This window comes from Ambystoma mexicanum, chromosome 1q (genome assembly GCF_040938575.1).
Source record: "Ambystoma mexicanum isolate Mex_15411 chromosome 1q, UKY_AmexF1_1, whole genome shotgun sequence".
Taxonomy (NCBI): Eukaryota; Metazoa; Chordata; class Amphibia; order Caudata; family Ambystomatidae; genus Ambystoma; species Ambystoma mexicanum.
The window spans coordinates 1,266,781,641-1,266,804,321 of NC_090922.1; the positions used below are offsets into that span (position 1 = coordinate 1,266,781,641).

Genomic DNA, 22,681 nt, shown 5'->3' on the forward strand with positions numbered 1-22,681 from the left:
TGGGGCATGGTATTCTTTTTTTGCTTCACACTTGATGCACAAAAATCGTGCATCAAGGGTAAAGCATAGTTTTTGTTACCTAGCATTATTACCTAGCTAGACTGTCCTATATTGAATGTAGGTCGGTCTAGTCACGTATTAACATTTCGCATCAATGTTCTTAATGGGGCATGACACCTTTACTTGGCATCAAGGGTACAGGGAGCATAAGTGTTATTGCATGGCTAGCTCTGCCTATGGTCTTAGTGTGCATTTACTTTTACTGTGGCATTACATGCCATTTGTAGTTTTTACTTGACATCGAACGTATAGCAAAGGTGATGGGTATTATGTGGCCAGATTGGCTGGCTTGAGTGTAGCCATATATTATTTTTGTGTCATGGCATTTTTGTACTTTGCATTAAGGGTAAAAATGAACCCAAGTGTGATTACTTGGCACGCTGGCTTATCTTGGTGCAACGCTCACCTGGTATCCACGGGGACGTCACTGAGCCTGTTCTGACCTCTTACGACCTCAAACCCTTCCCTGGAGTCTCCTCGACTGGCGACTGGGCCTGAAACACAAGATTGGTAGAGTTCCACAGCTCACCTTGTTTTCTTGGAAAGTGTGCTCTCCGTCCTGCTTTCAGCGCAGGGGCGCGTTGATTGATGCAGGCTCGTTGCTGCCTAGTTACTTCACTGGCAAGAGTCCGACAGTTAAGTATAATGAGTCTTTTGGACAGTTCTCTAACTTTGTTCCTTTCCTTCCTTAGATGATGGCCGGCGTCCGGGGATAGCGACGTGCTGCTGAGATGAGTAGCGCTGAAGGTGAGTGAGAGCGCAATGCGCGATGCGACCCTTTCGTATTTGTATTGAACAGAGTCTTTTCTGTGTCTTTTAGGTGCCGCGACATTTTCAGCGTGGATGCCGGTTATGAAGAAGAAATGCAGTGAGTAAGCACAGTATGCGGCGCCTCTAGATGTTTCCACGCTAACCTGGAGTGTCTTTTCCCTCTTGCAGATGGATGAGAAGTTCCGGAGACAGAGTTCCCTCAGAGTGGCTGGGATTCAGGTAAGCGTTTGAAGCTCGTACAGTCTTTAAAAATAAGCGAAGATTTGCTGAATGCTTACTAATGCCTTTTTTCTGTTCTTTTCCCTTAGGAAGCGGCGTGCCGGGATGGGAATGACACCGCCGAAGATGCCCGCAGAACAGAAGGAGCGATGAATGATGAGCAGAAGCGCCGCAAGGTAAGGCTGTTCCTAACGGTGTTCTTGTTCTTGCAGGAGCTGGGCACAGAAGAAAGATGCAGGCCTACTGGAGACTTGATCCAAGCACGCCGAGTGTCACGCTGCAGGTGCAGAAAACACAAAGCATGTTTCCCAGCCTGGGCGTAGCTTAAATAGTCTCTGGGTATCCCACGTGTCTCTGGGCCGAACCACACCCAAAAGACTAGACTGCACATGCAGTTCTGGGAACCGAAATATGTGGGGGCATCCATCCTGTCCCCATCAAAGCACTACAAGTCCAATCCCCAATGTTATCCTATGGGAGTGAGTGAGTCTGGTGCTACAAGCGCCAAGTCTGACTCCAAGAGGGTCTTTGGAGGGATGGAGAGGCCCTTGAGGGCCATGTAGGTGATCGTGGCCTGGCTCCAGCCTGACATCTTGGAGGGCTGGGGACATGAGGGGCAGGAATCATGACACTTGGTATGGCCAGTCTGGATATACTTTATTTGGCATTTTTTACTGGCTGTGAGCCATTACGGTAATACTGGCATTTATTGGTGCAGCATGCACAGGCATGTCAAACCACAACCAGCATGAAAATGTTTCATATGCTAGCATGCGTTGTGTGCAAAAGTCTCAAGAAAATGCTTTGGGAAACAATCCTGCGCGGTGTTGGTGACTTGCACCTCTTGGTTTTTTTTGCCTGTACTTTCTTACAAAATTGATTGAAAACTGTGTGCCTTTTTATCCAATTATTCAAAGAAAGTGCTGGCATATGCACCATTTTAACCTATTATTTTTAAAATTCTCTTGTGGGGGGGAAGGAGAATTTGGGGGATAGAACACCCGGAAACGTCCTCTATGGTCCAGGCTCCCTCGCTGCGTTCAGTCACACATGCATATTAGGAACATTCATTTATGCCCCTCCAGTTCACAAATTCACTTGCTGCTGCTAATTATAAATGCTTTATGTTGACAAGGCCAACTGAATAGAAATATATTTTAGAAGATTAAGATTTTTATGAAGGAGGTTTATGTAAATTATATGCATCATTGTATGATGAAATGCTCCGTTCCGAATAAACAAAGACTTGATGATGATTTAGTATTTCAAATAAAACAGAACATTCAGGTTAAAACCAGCCAATTACTTGCCCAAGTTGTTGGAGTGGAATTGCCTTGATGGAGAGAATTTGATCATGGATAGTTCTCCATAAAGAAAGCTACGACAAAAGTAAATATATTCCTAAGCTTGGGGCCTGCAGAAGACCTATCACCAAATAACTATTTCCCCTTTTTCTGTTTCTCCGGTTGTCACTGAGCAGCGATGCAGGTGGCAATGGAGCGCATGGAACCCACAGATAACTCAACAAAAAAAAAGATTTAAAAAAAGAATCAGGATTTGCAAAAGGTGCCTGGAGGCATCTTTTCGGCAGGGGTGTTTGATAACAAACCAAAGACTTTATAATTTAAGAGTCCGTTGTGAATGTAAATCAACTGCTCAAATGTTAAGTAATGTAACACACCAGTTCCCTCTGAAAGGGAGATGAAGTACCATGCCACGTGCTTCTTTTATGGGTTAGGTCATCCTACGTTTATTTATTTATATAGCGCTTATACACAGGTGAAGTGCTTCAGAGTGCTTCAAGGCGGGAAGGTAACAAGGGAATACAGTAATCATTCTTAGGCCTTGAAGATTCTGAATGATCTAAACAGAGAAACTACAATACTAGGCCTGACGACATTTCTACTAGTGCAAGTGCATGAAGTGGTACAGTAGAGATCAAGCTCGGGAGTGGGAGACGGAAGACGGTGGGGGGGAGGGACAGGACAGACCAACTAACTGATCCTAGTACATTTAGATCATGCATGAGTACAGACGGAGGTTGCAGAGAAGGGGGGGGGGGTGCAAAGAGTCCGGTCCAGCAGGGCCCTGGGTTAAGTGCAAAGCGAATGCCCAGCTCAAGGAGCATAAGCTGAAATGTTGACAAAGTGCAGCAGCCCAGACCTGTAGGCTCTGGAGGTGCACCAGGTAACTAGTTAGCAAAAACTCGGAGGAGAAGGAGGGTGGAGAGAAAAGAAAGGAGGTTAGAAGGGGAGAGGGAGAGAGAAGGAGGAAGAGAAAAGGAAGGTCTTGAGGAGTTTCTGGAACTTAAGGTGCTCCGGCTCAAGACAGAGGGACAGGGAGGAGGGGAGCATCTGCAGAGGATAAAGATCTACCCACAAATCTGTTTGTCAAAGCCGCTTATCCGCAGAGAGTTGGAGGAAGACAAGCGGAGGACTCTAGAGGGAGAGTATTTAGGAATAGAGTGTTGTAGTGCGGGACCCAGCCCAGAACGCCTTGTGGATTATGCAGAGGGTCTTCAACTTGATCCTTGCAACCACGGGGAGCCAGTGGAGGGATTTCAGCGCTGGAGAGATGTGGTCCATGGGCTTGAGGCCAAAGATAAGTCATGCGGTTCTGTTCTGGATGAGTTGTAGAGGACAGAGAGTAGAAGTAGGAAGATTGAGAAAGAGGCTGTTGCAATAGTCCAGCCTAGAGAGAACCAGGTGATGAGCCTCTGGGGGAAAGTGAGAAAAGTTAGAATACCTCCGAGGAGATGCAGCTGGAAGTTGGACTTTTTGGAGATGTCGTAGATGTGAGAAGAGAAGGAGAGAGTGGAGTCGAAGATGACCCCAAGATTTTTTGGCTCATCGGTATGTGAGGGTGCAGGGCCAAGGGAGGCAGGCCAGTGGGAAAGTGGGAAAGCGGAAGCAGGGGTCCCAATGAGGATGATCTCTGTCTTACTGACATTCAGGCATAGATCGTTAGCAGCACCCCAAGCCTGAATTGCGGATAGACAGTCAGGGATGAGCGAGGAGGAGGCAGAGGGTAGCCTGAAAGAGAGCTGCCTGTCATCCGCATAACACTGAAAGTTAGAGGTAAGGAACAAGTTACTTACCTGTAACTGTTGTTCTCCAGCATGGGTCTGGCATGGATTCACATGCTCATGAATATTCCCCGTCGTCAGGCCGTGAATCCTCGGTATAGAAAGAAATCAGTATCAGTTTCGTTTCTGATCTGTCTTTCTTAGTAGTAACCAATCACTGGTCTCTGGGTCATACTGCCCCCAGCCAATGACTGCCCTCTCCCTAAGCCCCGCCTCTGGCAGCCATCCTCAGATTTGGTAGCACGTAAAGTGGCAGTATTACCAAGTGAAGAGCCGCAGAGGGGTAGGCGGGAGGGTTTGCATGTGAATCCATGCCAGACCCATGCGACCCATGCTGGAGAACAACAGTTACAGGTAAGTAACTTGTTCCTCCTCCAGCATGGGGTCTGGCATGGATTCACATGCTCATGAATAAGAGAATACATAGCAATACACACATGCACAACCACGGGAGGTGGCAACAGGCTCAACATTGAGCAATACAACAACTCAACATTAAGCAACTCTTACCTCCTCACCAGGCTCACCTTAGGCGAACAGGTTGCGCAGCACTGCTTGGCCGACCCTGAACTCCTCCCTGGAGTCCCGATCGACGCAGTAGAATCTTGTGAAGGTGTGCGTCAACCTCCACGGCGCAGCCCTGCAGATGTCCAGCAGGGTCACACCAGACAGGAACGCCGTGGTAGCAGCAATCGCTCTGGTCGAATGGGCTCTCGGACGGCCGGGCAGCTGTCGGTTTGCCAACCGGTGACAGTGCATGATGCAGCCGGAGAGCCATCTGGAAATGGAAGTCTTCGAGAAAGCCTTCCCTTGATTCACAGTCCCAAAGTTCACAAACAGCTGTGACGTCTTCCGAAAACTCTTTGTGCGGTCCACGTAGAACTTCAGCGCTCTAGCTACATCCAGCGAGTGCAGAGTCCTGTCGGCCGGCGACGAAGGCGATGGGAAGAAATCTGGCAACACCAAGGGCTCGTTGAGGTGGAAGTGCAACGGCACCTTGGGCATAAAGGATGGGTGTGTCCTCAGCACCACCCTCGTGTCATGAAAAGTCAAGTATGGAGGCTTGCAAGATAGGGCCTGGATCTCTCCCACTCGTCGTGCGGAGGTGATGGCCACGAGGAAAGCTGTCTTCCATGACAGGAACTTCAAAGGCGACGAATGCATAGGCTCGAATGGGGCCCCCATGAGCTTGGTCAGCACCACATTAAGCTCCCACGCCAGGGCAGGAGCCTTCACCGGCGGGAATGATCGGAATAGTCCCTTCATGAATTCTTTCACCAGGCGATGAGACCACAAGGACGCCCGTCCCGTCGTCCTGGTATATCGGGAGATTGCAGCCAGATGTATTTTGATGGAGGCATGAGCCAGTCCAGCTTTGGCCAGCGACAGTAGGTACGGCAGTACTTGAGGGGCCGTAATCCGCAGAGGGTTAATCTTCTGTACACGGCACCAGACAGAGAACCTCTTCTATTTATGTCCGTAGCAATTGAGAGTTGAGGACGCCCTGGACTTTGCAAGAACCTCTCTGCAGTCGGCTGGGATGTCGTACCCTCCAAACTCTAGTGCTGCAGGAGCCAGGCCTGCAAGTTCAGCGACTCCGGGTTGTGGTGAAGAATGGCGCCTCCTTCTCTGGAGAGAAGGTCTGCGTCCGTCGGCAGCTTGACTGGTGGGGACGTTGATAAGTCCAGAAGGTCCGGGAACCAGATCTGTCTCAGCCACGCCGGTGCGACGAGGATCATCCTGCACCGGGACCTCTTGAGCTGGTTGATGAGCCGGAGCAGCAACGGCAGGGGAGGGAACGCATAAAGAAATAGGCCGTCAGGGGAACGAGAAAGCATCGCCTATGCTCCTCGGCTGGGGGAACCTGCTGGCGAACCTCCGGCACTTGGAATTCGTCGCCGTCGCGAAGAGATCGATTTGGGGTTCGCCCCATCGTCGGAAGAGTAGATCCACTTGATCCTAGCATAGTTCCCACTCATGGCACGAGCGCAGCTCCCTGCTGAGTGAGTCGGCGATCGTGTTTTTTATTCCTGCCAGATGAAGAGGCACCATAAACATCCCTTGGGCGACAGCCCAATGCCACAGATCCTGGGCTTCCTTGGATAGGGCCGGGGACCTGGTTCCGCCCTGCTTCCGGATGTAGAACATCGTGGTGGTGTTGTCGGTGAAGATCCTCACCACCTTGCCCTTGAGGGACAGAAGAAAGGACCTGAGGGCCCAGAACACCCCGCAGAGCTCCAAGATGTTGATGTGGAGAGACTTCTCCTCCGGGAGCCACAGGCCTCTTGCGTGAAGTGTGCTCCCCAACCTTCCAGGGAGGCGTCTGTCGTCACCGTCACCTGGTGAGCTGGGGTCTGAAAGTCCGTGCCCGCCGACAGATGGGAGCGGGTACCCCACCACCGGATCGCCTGACGGAACATGTCGTTGAGAGGGATCCTGTCCTCGAAGCTGCCATCGACTGGATCCAGCGGGCGTCGAGGAACTCCTGTAAGGGTCTCATCCGAAGCCTGCAAAGGCGCACCAGATAAATGCAGGAGGACATCATCCCGAGGAGGGACTTGATAGATCGTACCCTAGCCATGTCCGTGGCCATCAGATGCTGCACCTTGCCCAGAATGGTCCTGGTCCTTTCCTCCGACGGCAAGGCCAGCCGCGCCACTGTGTCGAGCTTGGCTCCCAGAAACAGGGCGACTTGCGACGGAACCAGGTGGGAGTTTGGAAAGTTGATGGAGAATCCCAGGTCCGTGAGCAGCTGGACAGTCTTCGCAGTGTGCCCCACAGCGAGCTCCCTTGTCCTTGCCCGGATGAGCCAGTCATCCAGGTAGGGGTAGACATGAATCCCCTGTAGGCGCAGCCGCGCCACCACCGTTGCGAGGCACTTGGTGAACACCCTGGGTGCCGACTTCAATCCGAACGGGAGGGCCTTGAACTGGTAGTGCCGCTCTTGAACCACAAACCTGAGGAACTTTCGGTGTCTTTTTAGAATGAGGATGTGGAAGTACGCATCCTCCAAGTCCAACGACGACAGGAAATCGCCCTCCTCCAGCTGTACCAGCACATGCTGGAGGGTGACCATACAGAACTTCTGTGCCTTGATGTACTTGTTCAGTCGTCGTAGGTCCTGGATGGGGCGCCATCCTCAGGTCTTCTTTCTTACGAGGAAGTATCTTGAGTAAACTCCGGAGCCCCGAAGCCTCTTTGGGACGAGCTCGATGGCACCCTTCTTGAGCATCGCCTTAACTTCCAACAGTAGTTGAGGGACGTGATTTTCCTTCCTGGCCACGAGTGGAATGCAAGGGCACTTCTTCTGAAACTTGAGGGCGTGTCCTTGGGCCAGGGCGTCCAGCACCCAACGACAGTCGTGGAGATGGACTCCCACATGCTGACGAACCTCGCCAGCCGGCCTCCCACCGGGGTGCGTCGGCGGGGGCCCGACCCCACGGTCGGTTCAATCTTGTTGGAGGCCGCCTTGCCTCCTTGACCTCCTTGTCGACGACGACAGGCACCACCTGACTTGGCGCGTCCCCTGTAGGCTTCCTGGGACGAAGATCTTGCCGCTTGGCGGTAAGTGGAGGAGCCACTGCCGGATTCCTTGGAGGTACCTTGTCTGCCTCCAGAGCTCCGAAAGGACGGCTGTCATTGTTGGAGCACTCTCAGTGCCCGGGCAGTCTCTGTGTCTGTCTTGATGGCCTGAAGGGACTCATCAACCTCCTTTCCAAACAGGTTGTTCCCGTCGAAGGGCATGTCCAGAACCTTGGCGGAAATCCGTGGCCTTAAGCCATCCTCAATCTTCAAGCAAACGCCGTTGCCCAACTGACGGAAACCGGTGTCGGCGATGTCCATTGCCACCGTGATGGCGTGGTCCGAAGCAATCTCCCCCTCCTGTAGGATTTCAAGGGCCTCGGCCCTTTTGGCGTCCGGAAGGAAGTCTAATAGAGGGGCGATTTTGAACCACAACTCCCTGTCGTAGCGGGCTACGATAGCTAGGGCGTTGGCCGCCTTGATAGTCGTCGATGCAGATGAGATGATCCGTCGTCCCATCGTGTCCAACTTCCTGCCCTCACCGTCCGGCGGGGAAGTTGATGTCGAGGCCGATGCCCCCCCAGCTTTCTTCTTTGCCGCCGCCGAGACGACTGAATCCGGGGTAGGTTGTGCCCCAAGGCACAAGGGGGCAGCGTCGGGGACCCGGTACTTCTCGTACCAGTCCCTCTTTGCCGACGCTTTGGCAGGGTTCTTGAGGAGGGCGAGCCCCTCATCCCAGATGTGATCAAGAAGCGGTACGGCGAGGACTGTCTTCCTTTTAGCCTCGCGCCGTTGGTAAAGGAACCCTTCTTTCTTCTTTTCTTCTGGGCAGAGCTGAAAAAGCTCGGATGCCCTGAAAATCATGGCATGAAAGGATCCAATCTCGTCGGGCGGGGACGTCTGAGCAGGGGGCGACGGGGGACACGTCCCGTCGTCGCCCCCGTCGTCATCTGTACCTGTCGTAGCCGTGTCCGTGCCTGTATCATCCCCGTGGGTAGTAGACCAGGGGGGAAGGCAGAGCAGGCCGCAGAGGTGGGAGAGGTGGCGTAGGATGCGTCCTCGTCCTCTTATGCGGTGGACTCTCCGAAGGTCCTGGCTCCGGTTCCCCCGTCGGGTCTGGCTCAGGTACCTCCGTCGGGGGAAGGGGCAACCTTGTCCTTATCAACGAGCATAAGGACTGAATCGCAGACAAAATGGCCGCCGAGGTGTCCTGCGGCGCCGGAAACAACGGGCGCGAGGCTCTTGAGGAGCCTTGTCGGCGACACCGTCGCTCTCGTCGTTGCCCTCGTCGGGATCCCTCCCGATGGGCTGGGCCTCTTCCACGACTTCGATGAGCTCTTCTTCAGAGGTCGTGTCCGTATCCACGATGGCCACGAGCCCCTCCCCCACCTTTTGCAACAAGGACTTCGTGGGGGTCTTCTCAATGGGCCTGAAAGACGACTCCTTCCGCGGTGGCAGGGAGACTATGGGTCCTGAGGGCGCCTCCACTGGTGTAGCCTCCACAGGCTGAGCCAGGGCCGCGGCGACATCCTCAATCGAGGTCTTAGCAGGGTGAATTAAGGCCATCGCCACCTTCTGGACGCCTGGGGCCTTCACCTTGGGGAGAGGTTCCGAGCCTCGCTCCCCCTCTGCCGGAATCTTCGAGATTGACCGGGGCCTCTCCAGAAGCTTCGCCGTGTTCTCGGACTTCCTCTTACCCGAGCCAGAGCGTTGGCTTGTGGTTGATGGCGACGGGGTGGACGCTCCCGGTGCCCGCGGACTTGCGGTGCTTAGCCTTTTATTGGGCCCCTGTCGCCGGGGCACCCTCACAGGACTAAGAAGACCGCTCTGACTTCTTTTTCTTCTTCTCGCCCGACGGGCTCTTCCCTTCCAGCCAGTTGGCGAGACGGAGGTGGCGATCCTTCATGGTCCGCTCCGACATGTTCCCACAAAACGCACAGTCCTTCTCCTTGTGTGTCTTGTCCTCATGGAGACAGTAGAGGCATAACGAACGCTCGTCCTCCTTGAAAACATTCTGAAGCTGGCATCCAGGGCAGGTCCTGAACAGCTTCCCGGGTGTCGAGCTTCCTTTCTCCTGGGCCATGTCCGGGGTAGGCCTCGGAACTCGACGAAAACTTCACCCTTGAGGGGCGCAGAAAACTCCGAAACGGATCCCTGTTGATCGGATGTAGAAACGGTGGAGCTTGAGGCTCTATTTAACCGAAAAATGAGAAAAATCTCCTGAAAAAGCGCGAAAACGCAGCAAAAGCTCGAGAGCTACAGCATGAGGACTCCCAACACTTGAACGTGCGGTAAAAATCTGAGGATGGCTGCCAGAGGCGGGGCTTAGGGAGAGGGCAGTCATTGGCTGGGGGCAGTATGACCCAGAGACCAGTGATTGGTTACTACTAAGAAAGACCGATCAGAAACAAAACTGATACTGATTTTCTTCTATACCGAGGATTCCCGGCCTGACGACGGGGAATATTCATGAGCATGTGAATCCATGCCAGACCCCATGCTGGAGAAAGGTAGAGATCCTGTGGGCCAAGGGGGCCATTTAGATATTGAAGAGCCAGGGGGAAAGGTTAGATTCTTCTTATGGTGATACAAAGAGAAAATGGTAAAGGAGAGAGAAGTACTACCTGGGAGGGCCGATCAGAGAGAAAGGAGGCGAGCCATGCCAGGGCCTGATCGTGATGCCCAGGGTACCACAGAGACAGGTGATCAGGATGTTGTGGTTTACCATACTGAAAGCAGAATAGAGGTCGAGTAGCAATGAGGACAGAGGGAGAGTTAGAGTCAAGATTTCAGAGCAGGTCTTCACAGGTGTTCAGAAGAGCAATATCCGTGCTCTGAAGCCAGACTGGTGGTCATGGAGACAACCAACAGATTCAGTATGGAGGGTAAGTTGAGTGATAGCAGGCTTCTCCAGGAGTTCTCAGAAAAAGGGGTGATGGAGATTGGGCGATAGTTTGCCGGAATGGACGGGTCGGCAGAGGGTTTCTTGAGCAGAGGATGCACAAGAAACTGCTTGAGAGGAGAGGGGAAAACTCCAGTTGTGAAGGAGATATTGCAGAGATCGACAAGGCTGGAGCAAGAGTGTCAATATTGTCCTTGATGGTTTTGGAGGGGCAGCGGTCCACCTGTTTGGAGGAGGCTTTCATAAACCGGACTTGTCAAGAGACCTCCTCAGGTGTGACGGGGGAGAGGGAGGAGAGGAGAGGCGGTAGAGGCGGCTGAGGGGGGCCTAAGAGATGTGCAGGGAGAGAAAATAGAGAGGACAGGATGTCCTGTGTTTTGGTGGTGAAGTGTGCGGCCAGGGCTGAGTAAAGGGCCTAGGTAGGTATAGTAGAGGGTGCGTCTGCAGTAGGGTTGGCCAGTTCCTTGAAGAGTTAGGCCGTGTTGTTAGACGTCGCGGAGATGCAGGCTTGAAAGTAGACTCTTTTCCTGGAGCGGATGCAGAGTCTATATTGCCTTTGAAGAAGGCGGCAGGCTAGCTTCTCAGAGGTTGTATCTGAAGATCCCCATTTCTGTTCCGCTGCTCTGTATTTGCATTTAAGGGCAGCCAGATTGGAGTCGTACCAAGAGGTGCACTTTTTGGCAGGCTTCAGTCGGACCCTCATGGCAGGGGCAAGAGTGTTGAAGACGGAACGATAAAAGTTGGCGAGGGCTGTATCAGGGTGGGAGTCAAGTGTAGAAGGAGAGTAGGTGGAGGCAAAGGCCGCCGCAGACACTTTTCATGGGTCTGATGACCTTGAAGGCAGGAGGTGGTGTAGGGTATGCTATTGCCAAAGGAGAAGAGCTTCAAGTGAGAAGAGAGAAGAGAATGATCCGTCCATGAGAGTGAAGAAGTGAGAGGAAAAGAGAGTGGGATGTCTGTGGTGATGAGAGCATCTAAGGTGTGGCCAGCAGTGAGCGTTGGATAGAATGGAAAGAGAAAGGGAGACACACAGGTTTCAGAAAGGTTCTGACGAGTCAAGAGAGTCAAGATGGATGTTAAGATCCCCCAGAAGGAGTTGGGAAGAGGAGGAGAAGAAAGAGGCCAGGTCAGCCCATTCCGAGAGGAAAGGGTGGACTGGCACGGCAGTCGATAAAAGGTGGCCAGACTAAGAGAGGCGACAGGTGAGAGAGCCTGCAGACCAGGCATTCAAAAGAGGAGTAGACCCGAGTGGAAACAATGAAAACAGGGATACTATCAGAAAAGATCAAGGCTACTCCACCTCCTGGCCTGTTGGGCCTGGGCACGGAGAGGATCTTGTAACCTTCATGGAGGAGTGTGTCAAAACTTGTGACAGAGCTGTCCTTAAAGCATGTCTCAGTAACAGCAAGAACACCAAGATCAAGGAGTTCCAGAAGGTGGCAGATGTCAGAGGAGTGCTTGACAGTAGAGCGAGAGTTTAGTGTGGCAACATGGAGCAAGTTGCCACTTTTGAAGGATTTATGTTAAGCCTAGTGTCAAGGATGGCACAGAAAGTACTGAGTCTTGGTGATAGTTCAAGAGTCTTTTTGTTGGACAGTCTCCCTCGCTCATCTTGTTATGACCCTCCTCCTAAACCCAGGCTTCTGTAACTAGGCAACATCTACCGAATGTTGACCCCTACTTTCTAATTTCTGCCTTGTACCATGGATGATTTTCTAAAGGGGCCGTCAACTCCCTCATGGACTTCCTAGCTGTCCCTACACTAGCCAGTTGTTAGTGTGCTAAAGGGACTTTCTATTCAGGCTTTCTCGACCACGCGGCGTCTCACCATTCTCCAGTCCACTCTCACCACTTCTACTTGCTCCTCCCACAAGTCCTCTATCACTTTTATGCTTCAATCCATCCTAGGTCCAGACTCAATTAGTTGGTAACACTCCTTCCTCTACCTTATATTCCTCCCTCCAAACAACTACTCCTACTTCCGTCCTACCCACTACTACTCTCCTCCTGCCACCTCTACTATGCAAACACCCCTCTTTCATCCTGTACTAGTCACTTCACATTCACTCCTTATACCCCTCTTGTCACCTGCCAGACACACAGACACACACTGCAGTACCTAGGACTCACTAAACCAATATCTCACCTTCTCAAATAATATCCCCCACACCGCACCTCTTCCTGATCTTTTAGCCTCTTGTTGTCATCTCACCCGAACAACCCACACTTCGTTCTCCCTGTTTTTTGCTTATATTACTTCTCTTCTCTAGGATGGGTCACCTTTCCCTAAATAATCCTTTCCTGCCTACGCACCCTTGCCTTTCCATCCTGGGGCGTGTATGTGCAAGACAAATGCATACAATCGGGGCAAAACTCCACAAGTTCAGGCCGGGACAAAGTTCGCATGTTGGGGTTGTTCCTCGGGAAATTCGCAGGTATGTATCTGGGTGGAATAGGTCCCAACCCGTGTTAACTGCACCTGGTGATCTAGAGTTGAAATGGAGAGAGCGCCAGCACACCCTCCGACGTGCCAAAGCGAACCACTGTTTATGATGCGGTCACCTAAACCACACAGCTTTGTTCCCCCTCTCTCCATGTCTTCCAATGCTGGCGCAGGATGCTGGTCTCCTGGCGTCTAGGAGGGGTGCTGCTGCTTCTGGGTGGCTTAGTCTCTGGTGCTTCACTGGGAACGATGAGTGCTAGCTGATCTCTTGTAATCAGCTGATCCTCCGCTCCAGATGCTCTAGAAAAGAGAAAAACCGGTGACCTGACCATCTTGATAAAGAAAAAATGGTGTGAGACAAAGGGTTATTGCAAACTTGTAGGCAGGTACAAAGGGAAGACATAAGGGAGCCCTTCCTCGCTCAGGGCCAAGACTGGCTCTGGATTGCTTTGTAGCAGGCCTCTCCCTCTCCTTCTAGACAAGGCCATGGTACTGGCATTGTCACACTGATTAATACTCCCAATGAATATGCTGCTAGTGCCCATATCCTCATGATGAACAACATCTACCGACATGCCCCTAACACAGCTGCTGGATGGCAGAAAAGCAGTTCTCAAAATGTTCCTGCCTACTGCAGGGTGGAAAAACTAAACTCTGCAATATACTTCCAGAGATTACGGTTGCACCGAGCCAAAACAGCATTGACTTACTGAAGTTGGAGGGAGGAGTTCTGATAAATACCTCCACCACATCACATTGTGCAACTGTTCTTATTCTTTTCTTAGGTTATAAGTGTAAAGGGAGGCCCCATCAGTGGGACTCCTGCTCTAGTCTAGAGCCAGAAACCATTTAGGACTGGGCAGAGCGATCTGTCGCAACGCACACCTTCTCTGATGTGATGGTCTTTATAAAGCATCAAGCTTTTTGCTCACGGCTAAGGAACACCCAATGCGGGTGGTCACAAGGGGATACATGCCTTCAGGACCCACAAGTGAGCTAGGTAATGGACACTTAGAGCGACGGGCCCTCGGTCAAGAGACCAGCGTTTATGCCTGAACCCCAGGTGGGCCTTGGCAATACTCGGGTGAGGCACAGGCATGTGGGATTAACCGCTGTTTTTAGACCGCAGCCACGCCACCTTGGACAAGTAATCTAAGCTTCCTGAGCCATGCAGGCACTTCAGAGTAATAATGAACGACCCATCACAGAGTAAGCAGAGTCCAAAGGACTTAGGTCCATTCTGAAGTGAGTAGCCAGCAGGGTTGGGACCATAATGCAGGGTAAAGGCCAAAGACTGGTGTCACTCCCCAAGTTAGTTGCCTTGGAGGTGGAAAAATAGTGCAAGGTACAGCCTAAGTACCTGAGTCCATGAACGTGTGGCAAGCTTTGAGGCAGAGTCGCTAGGGTGGGGTGCTATTGAAAATAAAAGTAATTGCATTGCTTCTATCTGCAATGATTAACAACAGGAAACTCATTGGTGGAGGGTGCTTGAAAGCCACCTCATTGCTTTAGCCCCGAACAAACGGATCTGGAAAGAAAGTACAACACACAGACTGAAAAGTGTCCAGGAATGGTCTCTGGCAGGACACACCATGCAGCGTTTATGTGGGTTGGTGCTGGAAATGGCCTGGTCAAAGAACCTGCATTTGTTAAAACTGGATGAAACAGGCAAGAAAAGAAATAGAAAAAGGCACCTACGAACACCGTGGAAGGGAAAGAATTAAATAAAATGTAAAATAGAGAGCAGAGTGCTAGCTTTACATCCAACTCCACCCAATCAGAGTAAAGGCCTGGAAGGCAAAGGAGGGGCAGGTTGTGAGGAAATGCGTTGCTGTACAATGCTTTGGTTCAGTCGGCAGGTGACAGATATCACAATAGTGATGAGGAAAGAGGACAAGATTTTGGAGTAATTCAATGCTGCTACTTGAATGCTGCTACTTGAATGTCTAGGCACCTCCTTTACCAATACCTGAAGCAGAAAGAAGTTCACAAGTGATTTTGCTTTTTACAATAACTGTGATAAACATTTGAAATTGTTAACAACCAAAATATTTAACATCACTTACAACGAAGGCATGACCCGCATTCCAGGTTGAATCCAGGAATGGACCTTGTACTAAGCCACCAGTAGTATCTTCGCAGACTCTGCAATATAAAGAGATCATACATATATTCACATTTCATGGACCTGTGGAGTTCTCGTTTGTAAGACATGCAAGGAGAAACATAGAGAAACAGTAAATAAATAGGCAAATCTTAAAACCACTGGATTGGGGAAAAAGAGCGGCTTTAATGAAACAGCAATTAGGTTAAACTATGAAAGGCATCCAGAGACCATCAATAAATATGTCCTCACAACTCGAAACTGCAAGGGCTTTAATGCCGTTATTTTTACTCATTTGGAACTAAGAAGCCATGGGCATGTCAGTGGGGATTTGGGGTAGTTGGAGAGTGGAGGAGGAGTGATTGGGGCAGAGAGAGATGACAGAGGCATAGCATCCTTGTTCTGAGCTCCCACATCGGTTATCATAGTAACTCCAAGGATCGAAATTCAGAGGGGATAAACAGCTAAAAAGCAGCTCCTCGGTATCCAGCTTTAACCGGTGACCAGGAGCTACCACTGAGGAAGTAGTACATTGCGTTATTTATGATCCCTTATGTTTTAAATGTTGTATAGAAGTGTTGTAATGTTTATTTATTGATTGTACAAAATTGTTTGTTGAGCATCAAGTGGCCTGGGAAGCCAAAAGTAGCTCCTGGTAGCTATTGGTATCAATCTAACCAGGCTCTTCTGGGCTACAAGGAGCAGCGAATTAGCTCCTATCTGCCAACTCACATCCATACAAAGGAAAAGACCCCTGGAGGCATCTTAGACTCTCCTTTTGGAAGCTTGCCAAGTTTGTGAATACACCAGACGTCGTTAGTGCCATTTGTTTTTATAAAATTTCACTAAGGAGTTGAGAGGGAAAACTTGAGCCCAAAAAAACCCCACAAAAAAACCCGATTAGGATCTTTACATTTTTTTTACATTTTTTTCCACGGGAGCTCGCTGGAGTTTATAGTAGAAGAAACCGTGACAGAAATCTTTCCAAAAGTGTTGCTATTGGTCTTTTTTTTTTAGAGGGACAGAGAGGACAAAAAGCCCTAGAGACGAGCAAAGTACGTGCCACTTTAACTTTTAAAATAAAAATTCCCAAACAAACTAAAACAAGCATTGGCAAAGCCAAGGGTTTTGGCCTTGTGTCCCACTGGATAGGAAGATGCATGGAGTATTTACCATTCAAAGATGGCCAGCTTGTGTGTAGAGATCTTCCTCAGAGACAGTAATCCAAGACGGATGCCTCCATGGAATGGAAGAGTTCACACAAAATCATAGAGTTCCAAGATGGGCAGGATGGGTGCGATTAGCCATAGGGATTACATTGCCTAGGGGCAGGGAATGGGAGGGATTACAGCTGTATATCTCCCTCCTCAAATATCATCTCCATTGGAAAACCATTAACAACCCTCATTCAAAGCCCATTTTTGAAGCCCTTATGTTAATGACAATAATTTCAGCTTTTAAGGAAGGGCTTTCAGTGCCACCCAATAGCCCAAACTAAAAAATATGGAGTAAAGTACTACCACTTCAAAATGTTCCCTGAAGCACCAAGGGCGAAGCTGAGCCACCAGGGTCACTTAGAATTTTTGTAGGCCTGCTATGAGCTTTATGGGGATGGTAATGGTGGCGAGGGAGGAAGGATTCTGTAAGGTTATACAAATAATCAACTGCGCTGAAGTTACCCAATCCTGTTAATAGAGGGCCACAGAGGAATTTTAGGTTTCTGCTTACAAGGTTATATTTAAATGTCTATATTGAGACTTGTGGTCCTTATCCCGAACAGAGTGCCACCAACATATATTTAATTATTTGGGTGTTTGTGGAGTACCACAAGTCACTTTCCAGTTGCTTGTAGTACTCCAAAAACATGGCCTTGTTGGCCATGTACAGTAAGTGACAAATCATCAAGACATTGCTAATATGACATAACAAAACATGATGTAATATTACAAGTGGTGATGCAACGTATCTTAACGTGCAAGAATAACAAACAGCCATTATGTCCTCAAATTGAAGGGGAGGAGGGTAGGAGAATAAAAATAGATAAAAAAGAAAAGACCGAAACTCCTTAAAAAGGGGGAACGGGGGAATAGCCCTCAGTAACAAAATAAAAAAGTAGAAGGAAGAATTAAAACAAACAAAACATAAGGATGGCAAGAAGTGGAAGTCCAACAGGAGTGCAAATGTCAGGAGAGTGGTGTAGCGTGTCAGAAGGAGTTGAACACAGCATGGACATTTTTAAGTGCTTTTATTTTAAATAACAGAAAAAGGCCTATTTTGCCATATCATTATATGGAAATTCCCCATCTAGCTAAATTAAACTGAAGTGTTCGTCTCCTGTAAGCAAGTCGAAAATCAAAAGCTCAGTCCGAACCTAAAGCTACCTGACCCTACCAATAATACTGGGTCCAAAAGAATCTTTCTTCTGGTGGCCTCCCATTTGCCTTTTTGTCTTGCGGCGTCTTCCAGGGTTTTCTGGTTTGACACAAGTCTGTAATATGTAAATGTCTCTTATCGAAGGATGATCTTCTCTCTGAAAGTACAGTCTCTTTCATGAGCTCCTTCATTTCTTCCCAACTGTTGGTGGTCCTGGTTTTCCTAATCAAGTGACCCTTAAACACCTTCCTTTCGCTTAGAGTTGTTCTTACTTATAAAAGTTCCCCCATCTGTGAAACGGCTATAAAGTTCCTTCTTTCTTAGTGTACTCGTGCCTTTAACACTGTGGTGAGCTCTCTGGCATAAAGCTTGAGACCACCTTTGCTTAGACTGACTTTACTGTTATTCAATAATTCAAGTTTGCTTTAAAAACTGCCTATTACTTTCTCATAATTGTGGGTGGGACTTTATGAGTGGGGACCTGAGATTAATGATGCCACACTAGCAGAACCCATCAATTAATTCAAATATGATGTTTCCTTAAGGGTGAGAAAGATCTTAAGCCCAGAGTTCCGAATTACACTGTTCTATGGGATGTTAACTTAAATGTCACCCTGTTCTTATCCTGGAAGATTGGCAATTCTATGACAAGACAGGAGGCTCGCATTATGCTTTTACTTTCTTTATTGCTGCCATATCAGCACTTTAAAACATGAACTTTCAGAGTGAACATTTATGGTTTTACTCAATGCCTTTGAGAAAATCAAAATCAAACAAAGTTTAAAGTTCAAAACCAAATTTCAGTCCAACATCCCAGGGTACTAAGAGCCCCATGATCCTCGGGGGAGCTAAGAGCCCCATGATCCTTGGGGGGGCCTGGTAGTCCTGACCTCCTCTCATCCACCTATCAGTAGTTTGAGTGGGGTATAAGAGCATATAATCCCAGGTCCATTCCTCTTTCTTTTTGCTGCCTGCATAAGGTAAGTACTATGTATTTTAACATGTGATAAGATGGAAAGAATTGTAATAGCTATCGCGTTAGCTGGGAGTGACAGAATATTATACCGACAAGTTTAACTTATTAGCTGTTAGCTAAAGTAGCAGTTACCGTTTGGTCAGCAAAGTTTAGAGGCGTAGGAGCGTTCCCGCCGAAACGCGAAGTGTAGTGCAGCAGCTACCGCATCAGCGTATTGCAATTTGTTATGATAATTAAGAGGAGTTGGGGCCGGAGCCGCGAGCGAACGCGCCTGCCTCAGGCAGCCGGCCCGCTCCTGCTTTCCATCACGTCAGGCGTGCCGGCGAATCGGCGGCCTCTAGGACCGAGGGGAGCGAGAGGCTTCCGAGCTTCCTGTCATTCCCTGGGACTGCCCAACGCTTGCTCAGTTTGTTTTCCGTAACGAAACGACGAGCAGAGTGCGAAGAAGCCTCATGCCCTTGTAAAAAATAAAAAACGTTACTGTGAGAATTAACACAGTCTCAGAGCCATATTTACAGTTAACTTCCCGCAGGTTGGCACTGCCAATAGAAGGAATGGTTCAATCTTCAAGCCCCAGAGGATCAACATCCACCACACCAGAGTGGAGTGAGGAGGAGTTTGAGGAAGACCCCACTCAGCAGGATACTGATTTACCACCGAGTTTTAAGAAAGTACTGGGAGACTCCCCGGCACAGGCAGTCTCACAAGGGGTTCAACCTATAGCGCAAAGGCTAGATTTGCTGGAGGCATAACAGCTGGCAGCCAAGAAAAGACGGGCAGACCGCCCTGTAGAGGGGACGTCAGCTGGACCCCCCCAAAAAGGGGTTGTGAAAAAGGGGTGTAAGGTAGCTTGGAAGAGCAGAGACTCTTTGACCCCACCGAGCATTGTGGAAAAGGTAAACATTGTTCCCCAAGGACAAGACGACCCTGTCACCAGACTGAAAAGAGCCTTCCTGGCTAAAAAGGCAGATTGCCAAGATAGACCTCCTGCCCCAGGGGTGAATAATTCAAGGGAGTACGATGAAGGCTACACGCCTAACGACGAAGGCGGAGAAGAAGACATCAGTAAACCCACTGAGAGCGTTGTGCCCGAAGGAGGATATAACACTGCAGAAATGTTCGTCCCTGAAGCCATTAGGCACTCGAAGTCTTCAGAGTGGGTGCCATCATCTAGAGTGGCGCTGTACATGGCACAGCATATTAGAAATCCCCTAGACAGAGACGTACGATCTCGGATGAGATCAGAATGTCCGAGGCCGGAGTTGCCAGGGAAACTAGCTGAGACACCGGACCTCGACCCCAAAATGGTCACCTTCATAATTAAAGCAAGGCAGGACATCAGGAAAGGCGTCGAACACGCCTGGAGGGGATGCCAGGACAAAGTTCTTGATCTAGCAGGGCCTTTGGCAAAAATTATGGATTTGGCGGAAAAGGCCAAGGATACAGGGACACCAGTAGATGCCGTCGCACTAAGTAACTGGGCCCAACGCGCAGTGTCTCTCCTCGGTAACGCCAAATGCACCTTCTCTTCGGAGAGCAGAGGAGGGGAGGGGCGCCTCATTAAAATTAGACGGCAAGCTCAGCGATCTGGCCTCCTATGAGGTAGGAGAAGGCACCAAAGGGCTTCTATTTGGAGAAGCGTTTGCTAAGGAGATGTCCCAGTTTGTCGGAACGTATTCTACATTGGAGAAAGCTCAAAGCTCCATAAGAAAAATATTTCCAGGGCGAGTTTTTGCCGGGACCAGACGTCACAGGGGTCGATGTCCAGTTGCTACAACTTCCTGCGCAGACCCCAGGGGCCGCACGCCCAATACTGGGAGGGAAGGCAGCAGGACACCTTCTTCCCGGCCAGTGCCAGATTCCCCAGAGGTCGTAGGGGAAACGGTTCATACGGGCAGCCCACTGCCTCAGGCGGTGAGTACAGCAAGCGTGCGAGTGGGAGGGTGAACTCTCAATTTTTGAAGCGAGTTGGAAGCTTTATCATGCAATGCATGGGAGCTCCAAGCAGTAGGAGGGCGCCAATTAGAATTCATAGGCGACCCCGTTCAAAGAGTAGAGCCTTATCCCATACGCATGGCGCAGGAAGAAGAGGCGCTCTTAGAGAGCGAACTACGAAACTGGTGGATAAGAAGGCTATACTCAGCGAGGAGCGGGTTTCCTCAGCAACATGTTCCTAATCCACAGAGGGGAAAAGATAAGACCAGTCAGCGTCTGGATCTCAAGGATGCTTATCACACGATTCCGATAGCGACATAATTTCGGAAATATCTGTGCTTCCGGTGGAACTGAGAGATATGGGGATTCACATGTCTCCCTTTCGGCCTAGCATCTACGCCTTGGGCATTCACCAAGCTAATGAGGCTTGTGGCAGCAGCCATAAGAGAAAGGGGAATCCATATTATCATCTACCAAGACGACTTCCTTGTGTTAGGGCCAGACAAAGCTACGTTCACCAGGAACGTTCAATTGGTTTTCGGGACTCCTATCCTTGCTCTGCTTCCTAGTGAACCTAGACAAGTCGCAGCTACTACCAGTTCAGAGGATAGAGTCCCTAGGTTTTACGATAGACACCGTAAAGGCGACACTCGAGCTCCTGGGACACAAAGTGAGAGCGATCAAGAAGGAGCTTAGATCAGTGATAGTGAAGAGAATTATTTCGCTTCAGAGTCTAGCCAGAGTAGTGGGTCTGCTAGCAGCTTCCATTCAAGTGATATTTTCTGGACCGCTCCATTATCGAGTGCTCCAGAGACTCAAGATCAGGCACCTGCAGGGAGACTTAAGTTACCACCAGCTAGTGAATTTAGACCACGGATCCCTCACAGAGCTGCATTGGTGGTTGCAGAATATGGAGGCCTGGAACGGACGAGCAATCTTTGCAGACGTCCCAGATCTGGTTATAGAGTCAGATGCAAGCAGATCAGGCTGTGGAGCCAGGTGCAAGCACTTAGAGACAGGAGGAAAGTGGTCAGAGGAGGAATTGAGTTTGCACATAAACTGTCTCAAACTGCTAGCAGGGTCTTTTGCGGTTCGTGCTTTCACAAAAGACAAAGTAAAGTGCTGTGTACTGCTCATGATGGACAACATCTCGGCCATACAATACATAAAAACAAGCTGGGTGGGACCAAGTCCAAAACGTTAGCAGAACTGGCGAAGGATTTCTGGCATTAACGCCTGAGGAACAGGATTGCGGTGATGGCAGAGTACCTTTCAGGGACCCAGAACGATGTAGCAGACTGGAACTCACGATATCTTGTAGACTCCAGCGATTGGATGCTACATCCGCAAGCGTTCGAACGATTACAGGAACTATGGGGTCCCCTGGACATAGATACATTTGCATCCAGACTGAATGCCCGGACGCAGAAGTACTACAGTTGGAGGATAGATTCGAGTGCAGCATCGAGTGCAGCTTGTACAGACGCCTTTCAGCACCCTTGGACCGGGGCAGTCCATTATGCCTTCCCGCCGTTCATGACCAGGAGAGCTCTGGCGAAAGTCTGCAGAGAACAAGCAGAGATCGTGATGGTACTACCCTTCTGGAAGTCACAGGCCTCGTTTCCAGTAGCGATGGAAATTTCTTCGGATTATCCAAGGATTGTTCTGCATCAGCCGGGGGGCATGGCTAAACGGCCACAGGCTAGGGTGTGATCTCCAGGTGCTCCTGCTGATCCTACTTTGATCCAGACAAAATACGCACTCAGGGCCTGCAGTGAGTTGCTGCTTTGAAGCTGCAGCTCTGAACATGGGAGGCATGCTGCAGTCGAAACGCCGGTGAAAACTGTGTACGGAGTGCATTAGGAACTGGCAAAGTTAATTTAAGCGGGTCGATGGAAGATAAAAAATGCCGCCCTGATCAGAACAACGAGACAAACTTTCTGACGGCCGCACTGAAATAGTGAAGATATGCGTCGCTAGCCACTACAAGTGGAGCCTGCTCGTTCAACAAGGACTCGAGTGCCTGGGCACAGCAGCAGCACCTACTGCTAACGCGCTCCAGGAATCCGCAGAGACGTCGTGGACTGCTGATCTGGCGGACAGCTGACCGTGTAGATACAAAGTATCGCCGCGTGATGAAAGGACCGATTGAGTGAAAGCGGATGCATGAAACAGAGCAGCACGGAGACACAGAGGTGGATGAAAGCGGGCAACGTTTCTATCGGGAATGCCTGTGTATAAGTAACTGAGATACAAGCTGCTGCACACTGCAGCGAACGCAGTGCAGGGTA

General features: G+C 49.9%; 1 protein-coding gene across 5 annotated transcripts in view; it reads right to left on the reverse strand.

Annotated features, from left to right (window-relative positions):
* MYSM1 (Myb like, SWIRM and MPN domains 1) overlaps nucleotides 1-22,681 on the reverse strand; it is a 1,148,256-nt gene that overhangs the window by 1,046,025 nt on the left and 79,550 nt on the right. For 2 of the 5 annotated variants that reach the window (XM_069642083.1, XM_069642079.1), the window contains exon 2: nucleotides 15,069-15,147. Coding sequence is in view for 1 of the 5 variants with exons in the window: in XM_069642079.1 (XP_069498180.1) it covers nucleotides 15,069-15,147 (79 nt within the window). In the remaining 4 variants the exon portion in view is untranslated. Of the gene's footprint in view, nucleotides 1-15,068; nucleotides 15,148-22,681 lie in introns of those variants that run through there. The other 3 variants (XM_069642081.1, XM_069642080.1, XM_069642082.1) reach the window with 2 other exon arrangements.